Source organism: Zeus faber, assembly GCF_960531495.2.
Source record: "Zeus faber genome assembly, chromosome: 18".
Taxonomy (NCBI): Eukaryota; Metazoa; Chordata; class Actinopteri; order Zeiformes; family Zeidae; genus Zeus; species Zeus faber.
Genome location: NC_137210.1, coordinates 15,445,401 through 15,460,159, shown reverse-complemented (window position 1 = coordinate 15,460,159; position 14,759 = coordinate 15,445,401). Strand labels below are relative to the sequence as shown.

The following is a 14,759-nucleotide window of genomic DNA, read 5'->3' as shown; positions in this document are numbered from 1 at the left end:
ATAGTTCATAAGACACTTCACTTTCGTATTTGATGTCACTGATATGTATTTCAGTTGCCTGCGATATCCAAAGAGATGTTTCTTAAACACTGAGTGGAGACAAAAAAGCATCACCGTTACAAAAGCGGGACAGGACTCAATAGCTCAACAGTAGCAATTTGCTTTCAACAGCCTCACGAAATTGGAGCTTGAAATGTGTAAAATACAGACATCGAAATTGACAGGTACAGTACACCATGGAAACACTTTGTTCTGATAAGCGATGATGTTTTTCCTCCCAAACACCACCCCCCCCCCCCCCCCGCCCCCCCATACCTTCACAGTAGTCAAAGACACAGTTATTTCACCTTAACACAACGAAGCCACAAACTCAAAAACGTAAAAATAAAAAAGAGAGAGAAAAGAAAAAACACACACAAACAAAGCGGGATGGTTTTTGGTTATACAATGCGTGTCTGGGGTCACGATCAATAGATCAACGCCTCTCGGTCATTTATTTACGTTTTTTTCATTCATTTATCCGCGATGTCGTGGTGGTGGTTATCGCGCCGCACCGCGGTGGGCGGACGCAGGAAACGGGCGGGCGGCCGTGTTTTTTCATTTTATTTTATTTTTTTTCGGAGGGGGGACACCGACTAGGTCAGTTCCCGGAGTCTCGGGGGTCGAGGGCTCCGCACTCCTGGCTGATGACAGAGCTGTGGATCAGGGATTTGGGCCTCAGCTCGCAGCCCAGGCAGCCCGGCTCCTCCAGCTCCGTGTGCGGCGGCGAGCACTGGCCGTCCGGGGGGCCGTAGGCACTGCTGTCCGAACCCGCGTTGAACGCCCGCTCCCTGTCGTCCTTGGACGCCGCCGCCGGGGCCGGGTCGGGGTGGAAGTCCGTTTGGGTGTAGCCGGACGCCTTGCTGGGGCTGTCGGGCGCCGACGGAGGGGGAGGGCGACACTCCTGCGGTGGCGGCGGGCTCAGCGCGCGCTGGGATTTTAGGTAGGGTTTGACGTTGGCCACCAGGATGGTGCTGTCCCGCTGCTGCTCCTTCCCGAACGTGCTGAGGGTTTTCCTCCTGATGGTGCCGTAAATCTCCGCCTCCGCCACCGTCCCCGTGCTCCCCGTGGTCTCCATCCCCACGGGGATGAAGAGGTTGGTGCGGTTGTCGGCGCCGTCCGCCGCCTGGCCCCCGAGCCGCAGCTTGGGCATCCAGCATCGGTCCGAGTGGCCCAGCGCACGGCACTCGTCGGTGCAGTGGATTGATTTTTCTTGCCCTACAAATGAAACAAAAAACACGGTTATGAAGCTGTTATCGGACCACCGTCGGGTAAGCAAAAAAAACAACAACTACAAAAAAAAAGTGTGATACTAAATGAATTATATATTTCGAGTTTTTCCGGGCAGAATCAGCATAAACTTCAAGACAACAGGTCCTGCTACTTTCCCCAGCACCGTCTGTCTTTGTGGGATTCTAGTGATGCATAATAAATAAAATGGGATAGAAGGAGCTCTGAGCCTGTCTCACCAGCTGTTTATGAGTTTAAACATAACCGAGTTGCAATGTTTTGTTGCAATGTTCGGATTTACAAAAATATAAGCAAATTACGGCTCACAAATTATTAACGCAAAATGAACTTTAATCACAACAATCTCTTAATCATATTGTGCTTCCTATCCTGCTATTCACTATTGTTATATTTTTGTATAAAATTGAAATAGAATGATATGAAATTGTAATGGTAAGTGACTGATGCTTGCACACAAATCGTGGTGGCAACGGTCCGATTCCATTCCACCAATTCAGGAGCTAGGCTAGTTGAACCCATCTGCAGCCATGCATTGCGCAAACACACTTAGCATGGAGCCCGTCGCTCTCTCAGCTCTGGACACACAAGGATGAAATTACAATTCCTCCATTGATCTCCTCGTCTAAACCTGGGTAAGATAGGCAGGAAGCGGATTTCCCTCAAAGACCAGAGAATCCCGTTAAGCATCAGTCAATATCGATAACTGATCTAATAGATAGAAGATAGATATAGAGTTAGACGGTAAATTTGGGGGTCAGTTTATCATAATGACTGACGTATCCTTTGTTTATCCCCAATAAAATAAGAAAATCAAGAGATCAAGTTGCATTTCTTTAACATCTGACATATGTGATATGACTGTTGGGATTGGATTTTCCATTGGGGATATTTGAGGTTTTGATACCCTACGAAGTGGAATTGTATCATGAAAACACCATTTCCACATAAGGCACCAGTATACTCAAGAACCTTTTGAGCGGAGAAAAAGGAGCAGGAAATAAAGACAGCGCTTAAATATTCCGGTTTGAACTACTTCGGTGGCTCTGACGTCTCTGCAACTGCATCATATGTCCCTTCATTTGCAGTGTGGGCCGCGAGCTGATTCAGCCACTCCAGGCATCTGATGGGATAGCTATTGGAAAGCTAAAAAAGCCAAGTATAAATGCAGCCAAGGCGTATTGGGGCCCGATTTAAATCTGATTTCCACCTCGGGGAGGAGGCTTGAAACATATTGCAGCTGCAAGTTAGCCAAGCGCAAATGGGTCAGTCCGTCGATACCGCACAGTTTGCGTCACTCAAGTAAAAGAAACGAACAAAAAAAAAAAGAACGGGACAAATTTAACTGTGAAACATGCGGACATTCTTAAAAACGATAAGAATATCATTCTTATCGATAAGAGTACAATATCGAACAACGAAGGTAGTACTGTAGGCCCGATTTGGAGTCGGAAACAAGGATAAAAAAAAAAAAAAAAAAGATTGTTTCATCATTTACAGAGCACTTTACTCTGTGTCTGCGGGTCAATTTGTGCAAACTGATTGAAAAAATGTTGATTCATTTTCCATCCAATCAAAACTTTTTGCATTAAATTTATTGTACCATCTTGCTATGCAAATCTTGATTCAACATCAATGATTGAAAATATAATCAAATTACACCCTTTATTTGCCTCCCAAAGCCTTATGGGGATGTTTCTGGCTTTTTAAAATATAGTCGAATAAGATAGGAAGTGATCCAACTTACATATACATATAAATAAGAAATGCAAATGATGTGCATCTTGTCGATAATAAAAAAATTAATCGTCTGACTTTATATGGTTTAATTTTAATGCTATAGATTTCTTCTTTTGAAAGACACAGCGAGTGAGTGAATTCATTTAAGGTCCAACAAAAATCAATATGTGTGTATCTGTATCTTCATCTGTTATTTTATGGAATGAAACGTGTTCATTTCCCTCAATATACCATAATGTCCCATCAGCGCAGATGCATGAACATTTTTAAGCAAAAACGGTCTTTGGCATGAAAAAACGTCAACAAGCTTGAATCTCACATTTAACAGATTCTCCTGATCCATTATGAATGATTTGGTCTTTGCATTTGCATTAGGGACATTAAGGCATATGTAGATGGAGATGTTATCTTTACAGAGTTTTAAGAATATATTTGGGCGTATGCGGTTTGAAAATGGTACATGAGACGGGAAGACATTTGTTTCCTGGATGTGGAAAATGTTCAAAACCAAATGCAAAGCCTCTGAATTTGAAGTACATTTTTGAGATATTGCAAGGTACAAGGTGTCCTCTACTCGCAGAGTGATCCAAATGAATCTGACAAGATGTGTACACCACCTCCACGCTCTCCAATGAAGGGTGAAGACTAAAAGGAGAATAAACGCCTGGTCAACGACCCAAGCTGCTTGACACATACACTTACAAGCATTGTACTTAAATGACCACCTACACCTATGGAAAAAAAACACCCACATTTTCTGGCAAGATTCTAATTTCCAGTGCATGAAAATAGAGCCGGAATTTAGCTTAAATGTCTATTGAGTTTAGTGCTAGCGGCTCCTTTTTTCCTTTCATTGTTGTTGGTAGAAGGCAGCGGCGTTGTGAGGGGGCTTTAGGCCCCAATGTTTTATGACTAGCCCCCAATCTAAAATAGCCCCGCAGTGTGGGCTCTGCGCTCCGATCGCTCCCTTTCTGACGGTACCGACTGTGCCCACGGGCACACGTGCGATGGTGTGCCCGTGATCGGCACGCAAAACAGTCTTTGTATTTTAGATGTTGGTTCTTTTACTTTATTCTGTTTCCTTATGGAAGGAAGAAAGCACCGTGCGTGATGGGGACATGTTCTCCATCACTGTCTTACCCAGGTATCTTGCCAACTCTCTCTCCCTCTCCCTCTATCTCTCCTCTCACTCTCTCTCCCTCTCCCTCTCTCTCTCAATATATATTTATGGTTTTTTTTACATGTATATACTGTATACTTTGACTGTATAAGTAATGCTTTTGAAACATGAAAGGCAAAATCTGATTTCCATATTTTGTGACCACATATTTAACAAACGACTAATGTGCTCTGTACATATCATTTTAATTCTATTGCATCTCTGTTGGGAGTGAAATCAAGCCAAAATGCAGGGTCTGTTCAAAACGCATATTAAATCAAAAGGGCTAAACCGCAGCACAGATCCAACCGATGACAATGGGTATTCTTTGAAGCATTTACTCTACAGATTGCAGTTTTGTAGCCTCTACAATTTTCTGTCCATCACTTTTTCTTTTTTCCATCCTGTCATGGATAACTTCGTTTTTTTATCTTTTTCATTTAAATTATTATTATATTTTTTTTTTATCAGGGTAGATACTAAACACGAGCGATGAGCACGAGGGGAGAAAGCAACAGAACCTTGAATTCCTCCCTTTCCAAGGTAGCTATCACCAGCGCCGGGAGGCCGGCGCCTGACGCTAATGCAAAGAGATGTATATGTGCTTAGAAGGTTCACCATAAACACAGTAGGGTAGTTCTGTCACCGTACGCCTTTGTCTGGCTATGCAACCAGAAATAACAGGGGGCTTCTCCTGTATTCTGTATTCCGGATTCTGAGAGAAGCACAGAATACTAATGCTTCAGAAAACCGCTGAATGTCTGTCATTTAAATCATCCATTAACTCCCAAATGCTGTTGAGATGTACAATATGACATCGGAATCGGAACATTAAAGCCCCACATCCATCCTTTTTCTTGTCACAAATCTTTCATATTGCAGTAAAAACCTTTTTTTTTTTTTTTTTTTTTGCATGGAGCTGCAGGTCTTAATGCAGTAAATATGATCACAGAGTAGATGACGGGGCTCCTTAAAACGCTTTAAATTTGCCTATTCGCACCTTTAGAGGGAACAATGGCCCACTTTCACAAATCGAGAACCAATCTGGCCATTACAAATAAAAAAGAAGAGAACGGCGAGCGACAAAGCCACTGTGCATCTGCTGAAAGTGAATAAATATCCGTCGGGGAGGGTGTGCGCAGCAGGTATATTATGCACCTGTGCATAATATACCTGTATCAGAGCAGCGTGGAGACTGGGGGTGTTGCTAAAGGTGAAGAAATAAAAAAGCGAAAGCACTTGACCCACATGCCTTCACGTTGAGGTGTTTGGGAATAGGAGTATGACCACTTCATTATAGATAACGGCCCTCACTTGTCAGGAAAAAAAAAAAAAAAACGCAGCAAAAATTGACTTTATTTCCAATAAATGTCCCTGTGTGCGCATGGGGGGGGGGGTAGTGAGAAGGAGATGGAGAGGGAAAGTGTCGGAGAGGGAAACAGAGGGAGGGCACGCGTGTAGGTGGGTGTTGTTGTTGTGTGATCAGGTCTACAGCAAAATACATAATTCAGATCTTCCATCTTGTAGTCGGCAGACAGTCGCCGCCGAAACGCATGACCGACCGACCCCCGGAAGAATGCCATTTACTCTGACCATTAGTTTTGCTTTTTAACAACATTTCTCGCATGCAAAACCGCACGCATCGGAGAGAGAGCATTAGCCCGGGCCCATTAATATTAAACGCAATGCCCCACTTCTTTGCATTTTCTCTTATCTTACCAATGCAGGCTTAAAAATGTACTCGCATTTGAGTCAAGCGAGCAACGGCACTGTGTTTAAAAACCCCCACCCCCCCCAACCCCCGCGCATCTACGAAACATCTCATTCGATATCACTTCATTTGATTGGCCTTTGAACCGGGGATGAAAAGTAAAAATCCTGAAACGTGCAACAACAAAAAAGAAAATAACCGATTTCGCCAACACCTCCCACGGAACGGGGAGCAAGTTTGGGCCGCGGCCGATTTTTTTTCCTGACAGCAGGAGCACGCACGCGGACACGAGGGAGCGCAACGGCGCACGGTGTGTTATGGAACCGTCCGGTACGGCCCCCTTACGTGTGCAATACGCACACGTGAGCGGCGGTGCGGCGGTATCTGGGTATCGCGGTAGAAGTCCACCGGACGCGTTGGCGCAGTGTACGGGCGCGGCGCCGCGCGCTGTGAGTGCTGCTGCCTATTGAAACCACCGTTGCAGCTCCGCCGGCCACGTCAGCCGTGCGGGGTCCACGCGGGGGCCGCGCTGCATCTCTCATCTTTTTTTTGCGGGTTTTTTCTTTTTTTTTCAACTGCGCGCGGCTACGCAAGCCTTTCCCATAGAAACACGAGATAAAAATACATAGAAATGTTTTAGTCAAGAGTGCAATCAATCAAGGCGTCCAGTGGGAATATAACCCCTGGGATGGCCGTGTCCCTCTTTATTAGGAACTTCTCTTGAAAGATTCTTTTGAACGTCTCTTTTGTGGGAGTGGAGGGAACCGAGTCTCGCTGGGTCGCGAGCCGTTTTTTTTTTTGTTTTGTTTTTTTGTCGTCAAGTTTTACAGTTTTTTTTTGTCGTGTTGTTTGTTTAAGTTGCCGTCTCCTGCCGCCGGCAAATGTTTCCCCCTCCATGTAAGAGATAGCCTATGATCCTCCCTCGCCGGGAGGTGCCCTGGCTGGAAAGGAGCGCAACCACTGTCACATCAGCTTCGCAAAGCGAAGGCACACACGCACTATTCTGTGAGATTATTCGATTATTTGATTTATTATGATTTATGTGTGGAAAAATACTGTTTATACTGTTATACTAATACTGTTGAAGATAGCACTGGTTTTATTTATTTATTGTGAACCGTTTTTAAAATATTACATCTATAAATAAAAATTATTTGAATCATCCACTATCCTGGACACCAACAAATCAGATAAATTTATTCAAATTATAACAACCCACCAATGAACTTAAACTCCCCCCACAGTCATACACACAGAGCGTTACACTAGTTATTTGTCTACTATACTATAAAAACATTCTTAACACCTTTTTATTACATTTTTTTTTTTTAAATGTTCTTAAATATAAAATATACCGAAACTGGACCGTTACCGTGGCCCCCAAACCGTGATACATACCGGACTATGAGCCCACTGTACCGTTGCATCCCTCATAGACACCCATATGCTCCTTTCACACATGAACTCCAGACTCCGATATTGCCCGGAGTTGACACACACATGCAGCACACAACCGGAGATTGTCCGCATCAGAAGCGTTTACACTACCTGTAAATCCTCCGTTTGGTTTAGACGAGGGGCGCAGCCTGGGTAGAGCGTGCCGCAGGCAGGACGTGACGCCATGACACATGGCGCCGTAGCGCACCCAGAGGCTACCAACTTATCGGTAATTGTGACTTTTTTCGCGTTGATACTCCATGTATTTGGACATGACGTCACGTTATCAACAAGCGACACGCCCACTGGCTCACTGTGAACGCTCTGTACCTGCTCTGTTCATACAAACCGCTCAGTGTGACGTGACGTGGACTTTGTGCTGGCTGGATAAAGTCTGTTTAATACCCAGTACAACTCGGGCATTTGCGTTCACACATACAGCGCCTCCGGATAATTTCAGGGTTGCAGTGCATGTGTGAAAGCAGCTTTAGACACACACACACACACACACACACACACACACACACACACACACACACACACACACACACACACACACACACACACACACACACACACACACACACACACACACACACACACACACACACACAGGGACAGTGTCTGAGATACTGTAGAGCAAGAGCCAGAGAGAGAGAGAGAGAGTCACATTTCCACATGGCGGACACAGGAGGGTTCCCGTTCTGGGCTCCCTGAGCGATGTCCCACACACGAGGTTTTCAGGGATGCAAATGTGTGTGAAGTGCTGATCACCAGCTTCGTCGTTAGAAAGAAACTTGTGTCTCTCAAAGGTAAATGAAGGAGGGCGGCTCTCCACTACGGTCACCTCATTATATTTCCCCACAACACACACACACTCCGCCTGCTGTGATGTCTGAGAAATGATTCGTATGTTCAATGTGAACCCCAGAAAAAAAAAAAAAAACAAGCAAAAAAAACCCAAAACCCTGTAAACATACATCGTTATCCTCTCATGTTATGATTGTTTACACAACACTCAACAAATGTCAAAGACAGCACCACGAGCGACCCGGATCATTTAGACAGAAATCTTTATTTGTTTTTGGGGGAGTAAGTGGGAGTTAAACCATTTTCTATCCCCCCCCTTTCCATAGCAAATCGAAAATCCTCTTTCAAAAAACATTCTTGTTGCAGCAAAGCAATTCACTAACAGAGGGAGTGTTTTGAAGGAGCGGTGTAGAGTGTCATGTTTCACCCCAAATACCTGTCTCCTCACACAGAGAGGATCTGTCATGCCTCGCTGTCTCTGTCGTGTTACCCCAGACATGGATGCGCTGAGTTCATGTTCAAATAATGACGTGATCAAAACAGACAGTGACGGAGGCAGACTTTGCCGCGGATGCGGGGTTTTTTTTTTCCGCGACGGCGGGAGAAGACGGGGGCGAGGGATGTTTGAGTGCTCTTGCTTCAGCCAATGGACTCTTTTATCCTCTTAAACTATCATCCACTTTCCATTCTGGCGCCTACGTGTCATCTTCCCTACGCGGTCCGGGGTTTTCCACCACAACACAAGGTAGCGCCCAGCTGCCGAAATCTGCAGTCAGATTTGATCACCACGGCATCGCGTGCCACACAGACCCGTTTGAACTCAGCGGTAATGATACCCTCTTCCTAGTACAATAGTCTCTCTGCTGGTGCATTACCCCGGAGTAGGGGTTCCCAACGTGGAACATGCGACCCCCACAGGCAGTCAGCAGAGATTGCAATGTAGGGTCAGGCCTTGGCACGATTTCAGACATGTCTATCCTAATGGTCAAAAATCCATATCCAGTTCACATATTAATAACTCAATCCATGGTTATAAAGAATATTATAATGCAGTGTTACCCAACCATCCATATGAATACATACATATTTCTTCTATGGCGTATTTCAATTCAATAATCCCACGTATGTCACATCACTATCTTTTTAACCACTAAACACGTCCGAAACATGTATAACTGTGCTTATAATTGTGGCCCACGAATGGTGATGCAAGACTCACGAATGATGCTTTCGTAGCGAACAAATCTTTTAAATGACTTGGAGTCTCCCCAACAAAAGAGTGGACGAGGGAGTCTTCAATTTACAATTTCCTCCCCCGCTCGCCGTGTGTTGCCCCGACTGAACCAAACGAACGAGTCCAAAAACTTGAATGACTCTATTTACTGAATGACTCGTCAAGAACCAATTCTCAAAAAAAAAAAATTCAACTTTACATCATGAGGAATAGTCTCACACTCAAACAGAAACTTGTTCCGCTGGAGCTGCTTTTCTGTCGGGAACTGATGAATGAGATGAATTAGTATAGCCTTGCAAGCTTGATCTTGCAACACAAGAGCAATTTTTAAATTTTTTTAATTTGTTGTAAGTGGAATTAGAATTATTTTCACAGCACCCTTGGCAAGTGCGCCAAGTGCGTTATAATGTATTGTACGCCCCCACCCTTGCCCTCTATATCATGAAAATAGAACCAATTCAGACAAAAAGGTGGCATGTTTTAAATAGGTGGGGTCTTGAATCAGCTCTGATTAAGGGTAAGGAACCCCCGTGGCCCAGAGGAGGACGGTGGACACGTTTTGAAATCCCGGCTACCTGAACATGTGTTGTCAGTGCATTGTGGTTTAATAGGGCAAAGTCAGAACAAGGTCCGATACGAACAGTGAATTAGGCATCTTCAAGATGTCAGGCGGCGAGAGTGTCCACTCACCCTGCTCGAGAGGCTGGCTATTAACTGCTGTTGCTTTCATCTTGAGGCCCTCCCTGGCAGACGTGTCGCAGTGTGAGCCTTTATTAGTATCCTGGTCACTATCAGCCTGGTCACTATCACCATGGCCACTGTCTCGGAGGCTCGCTCGTTCTGCATCCTTAAATGTTGAGCTGCAGAAAATCACAAAAAGGGGGAGAGAGCGAGAGAGAGAGAAAAAAAACCACAGACATCAGTCACCAGCGCCTTTGTGTGCAAGCGCTGCCTTTTTGACTGACGTGGTCAGGTTGCTTTACAAACAGATGAATATAAATGCAGCGGTCAGGAGCCGATGGGTTACCATCCTTACCTTTGGACAAATGGCTGCCTGCTGCCAACGTAGCTGGGCTCGGAGGGAAAATTATCTGTCTGAAAATGAGAGGAGAGAGAGAGACAGAGAGAGAGAGAGAGAGAGAGAGACAGAGAGAGAGAAACAAAAATTGCGTACATTTCAAAATTTCGAAATGCAAGAAAAATAAATAATAATGTTGAGGCTTTCTTCTTGGAATTCTACATTTCAATTACTCACTGCAGCCAATAAACCATGTTCATGACAATTCATTTCAGCCGGAAGAATAACTGGCCTCGGCATAAGAATAAGAATAACAATCCCTATCGTGACCATATGTGCCTCCTTGGCATGGCAAAGCAGCAATGAATTAGCCGGTGTCATCTGCATCCTTCCCCTATCTGGAGAATAATGTGCTTGTGTTGATCACACCCACTTGCCCTAGCAACCGGTGACAGTGCCAAGCCTTGGCATTTGTGCTATCATCTCCAAATGAGACCGTCTCTGAGAATGTCCTAGATTTCAACATCATTTACAAAGGGGAAATTCTGTCAATTAAGTACGCTGGGTGGCTTAAGCAACCGTCGCCGTATCTCAGAGAGCGAGGGGCTGACCCTCATTAATTGCCTTATCTCTTCAACTTTGCATGGGTGTATGCAGCCCCACATTTTGTACGGCGAGAAATACAAATGCGGGGTTATGCTGTGTGAATCTCGCTTCCTGGCACATGTTGGTCAGGTAATGTGATCGGACAAGCTGCTCAAACACCTGTCCAATCCACGCATTTCAGGCTGGGTTTTTTGTTTTCATTCCACAGGAATAAATCTGGCAGGGGGTGCAGCAGCCTTGTTCAAGACTCACACTGTTTGCATCTGTAACTGAAAGCACTTCCTGATTATGCAGACCACCTGTGAGGTCTTACCGGAGGGGACTCAGAATGCTCTAATTTGGGGGGGGGGGGGGGGGGGGGCAGTGGAAAGAAAAGAAAGAAAAGAGGCACAAATTCAGATAAAAAGACCTTCACACTGAAGAGTTGACATTCCCATGAAGAACCCTAACCCTAGAAAACTTAAACTTTTAGCTGACATATCACCCACCATCTGCTTGGTACTTTTTTTGTGCTAAAGCAGGAAAAACAAAGAAATAATGACAATATCTAAACAGCAGAACAGCAGTTTTTTTTTTCCTCCCACTGCTTGTGTTTTTGTCAGATGTGCACGGCAAAGCGGAGGGTGCAGATGAGAGGGCAGATACCACACAGCGCAGCATGCTCCATACCTGTATCACTGACATCCTGTTCGCTGCCGGCGTGTCGGCGCTCAGCCCGGCAAAGCTGGAGTGGCAGGCCGCCCTAGGGACGGTCAGGCTGTTTGGGGTGGTTTTAAGGTACATGACCTCCGACCGCGGCAGCGTGAGGGGCAGGGGGCTCTGGTAGTCAAAGCAGATGGGTGAGGTGATGAGAGAGGGGCTGCTCACCACGTTCATGCGGCTCGCCGAATCTCTCTCCTCCATCTCGCTCTGCACCAGCATGATGTCACTCTTGTTGATCCTTTTCTTCTTGCCCTTCCCCACTGGAGGATTGGAGTACTCAGCCATGCGGCAGTTATAATTCCCCGTCTCCTTATCTTGATGCTTGGACTTGACAGCAATGGCGGTCATGACTGCTAAGAGCATGACAGAGATGATGCAGAGGGTAACGATGAGGGGCAGGGATACGTCCCAGGGCTGTGGTTCCCCGCTGGTGCTGGAGCCACTGCCTGCCGCAGCTTCTGTGTTGGCCTTAATGATCAGCTTTGCTACGGCAGACAATGGGGGCTTGCCATGGTCAGTTACCTTCACCACCAGCTCAACCACCGGAGCCACTTCCTCCCACAGCGCGTGGGCTGTTCTCACCTCTCCTGCCACCGGGTCCATCTCAAACAGGTGATCGTCGTTTCCTTCTGAGATCTCGTAGGTCAAATGGCCGCTTTCCCCGTGATCGTGGTCCACCGCCTTCACGGTGGCCACGATGTACCCGATGCCTACGTTTCTTGGTACCGGGATCTCAGCCGTGTCATTTTGTAGAAGGGGTAAAATGATGACTGGAAGATTGTCGTTGACATCAAGGACGCTGACTCTCACTGTGGATGTGCTTTCCATGTGAGGAGACCCTGCGTCTTTTGCTTGAACTTTGAATTCAAAAAATTTCGTCTGCTCATAATTAAAGGACCTTGAGGCATATATGGCACCATTGGTAGGATTAACAGACACATATGTATACACTGAAACATCTCCAATATGTGATGGCAGAATGGAGTACGACACGGTGCCATTGCGGCCTATATCGGGGTCATGGGCCAGGATGGACCCTAAATATTCCCCTGGGATGTTGTTCTCAGGCACCTGAAGCACATACACTGTCTTTGTGAAACGTGGTGCATTGTCATTTTCATCTAGGATCTTCACAGTGAATGATTTTGTGTAGTTCAAAGAAGGGATTCCATTGTCTCTTGCCACAATTGTTATGTTATATTCGTCTTTTAGTTCCCTGTCCAAAGGTCTGTCTGTGAGCAGCGTGTAGAAATTGTCATTGTTTTCCTGCAGTCTAAACGGTACGTTTCCCAAAACCCTGCACTGAAGTTGGCCATTCCTCCCAGAGTCTTTATCTGTTACTCTCACAAGTGCAATGACAGATTCTGGAGGGGCTGCCTCACTGATGGCTCCCTGCCTGACAGACACAAAACTTATTATTGGCCAATTGTCATTTTTGTCAAGCACCTTCACAGTTATTTTACAATGGCCAGGTATTGGGTTAGGGCCAAGGTCCTTAGCCTGCACGTCAAACTCTATGATTGGATTTTCTTCAAAGTCAATTTCTCCCTGAATTTTGATGACTCCAGTGTTGGGGTCAATGGAAAACAAGTCCTGCATTCTCTCTGATGCATATCCAGTAAAAGAGTAGACAATCTGCCCATTACTCCCTTCATCCTGATCGGTAGCATTCAGATCAATGAGCACTTTCCCCGCTGGTGAATTCTCTGGGATCTCTATAACATAGGAGGATTTTTCAAAAACAGGGCTGTTGTCATTTGAGTCTGTCACCCTCACATTGATCTGCATGGACCCCGATCTGGGATATTCACCTCCATCTATTGCTGTCAGGAGGAGGGTGTGATGGCTCTGATCCTCTCTGTCCAGGGGTCTCTGAACAACCAGCTCTGGGTATATGGTCCCATCCCCCCTCACTTTTAAATCCAAGGAAAACGTGTTGTAATCATCCCTGGTGACCTGGTAGGTTTTGATCCCATTCTCCCCCGAGTCCGCGTCGTGCGCAATGGTCAGAGGGAAGCGCGTCCCCGCGGCCGCGTTCTCCGAAATATCAATATTGACGTGATCCGACGGGAAGCTGGGCGAGTTGTCGTTGATGTCCTGGATGTCGATCTTGACCATGCAGATCTCCTTGTCGTTGGCGAACACCTCCATGGAGAGCTGGCACTTGGCGCTGCGTCGGCACAGCGTCTCCCGGTCGATGCGCTGCTTGGTGAACACAAGCCCGCTTTCCGGGTCCACGTCCACCAGGTGCGGGGCCGAGTTCTCCAGAACCCTGAAGTTGGACTTCTTCCCCCGCTCCATCACCCCGTACCCGGCGTCCTTTGCGATGTTCCCGATCACGGTCCCCGGTCCCTGTTCCTCGGGAACGGAGTAATTGAGGTTTTTCAGTGTCAGGGCTTTGACCCAAAGGAGGAGGAAGATTGGCACGGAGAGGCGCATCCCTTCAGCTGGAGAGCTCTGCGGTGGTAGGAGAGAAAGGGGGGGGGGGAAACCCTCTTTGACTTTCAACCTGTTGAATTACGGCAAAACCTCGACTAAAAACCCCGGGCAGGCGTGCGGCTTCTCCCCTGATCCGGAGCCAATTGGATGTCTAATCGATTAAAGAGCCGTCCTCTCCCCTTCCGTGCGTATTTGAACCCCTTTCATATTCCGTGCGGCTATGAACTCTTTGAGGAAACACCGACGACACCTTGTGCACGACCGAAACGTGCAATCCACCATATCTGCTCCGCTTTGAGCATCACACCCCGAAAGAGGGTGGTTTGAAAGACAATAAAAAGGTGCAGCTCCCCTATTGCACCAAGGTTAAACACGTTTGGATCCGCGTGCTGAAGGTTAGCGGAGCCCACAAAAGGCGCATTGCCCTCCTGCGACATCTACACCTGCATGCATGCAGCATTGCACATTATCACCATGCACAATGGATTCACTTTCTTTTCTCTCTCTCGCTCCCTCTCTCTCTCGCTCTCTCCCTCTCTCGCTCTCTCTCCCTCTCTCTCCCTCTTTCTCTCTCTCGGTCTGTGGGGCACACTGTTGCATATGGGTTCCGCAACAA

At 46.4% G+C, this 14,759-nt stretch overlaps 1 protein-coding gene across 1 annotated transcript; it reads right to left on the bottom strand.

Annotated features, from left to right (window-relative positions):
* Nucleotides 1–640: 640 nt before the first annotated feature.
* Nucleotides 641–14,143, bottom strand: LOC307244525 (protocadherin-17-like; the record flags this gene model as incomplete). Its single annotated transcript, XM_080019727.1, has 4 exons — nt 641–1,257; nt 10,069–10,238; nt 10,415–10,473; nt 11,672–14,143. The coding sequence occupies 4 exons, from the start codon at nt 14,141–14,143 to the stop codon at nt 641–643; spliced, it is 3,318 nt and encodes a 1,105-aa protein (XP_079875853.1).
* Nucleotides 14,144–14,759: the final 616 nt, after the last annotated feature.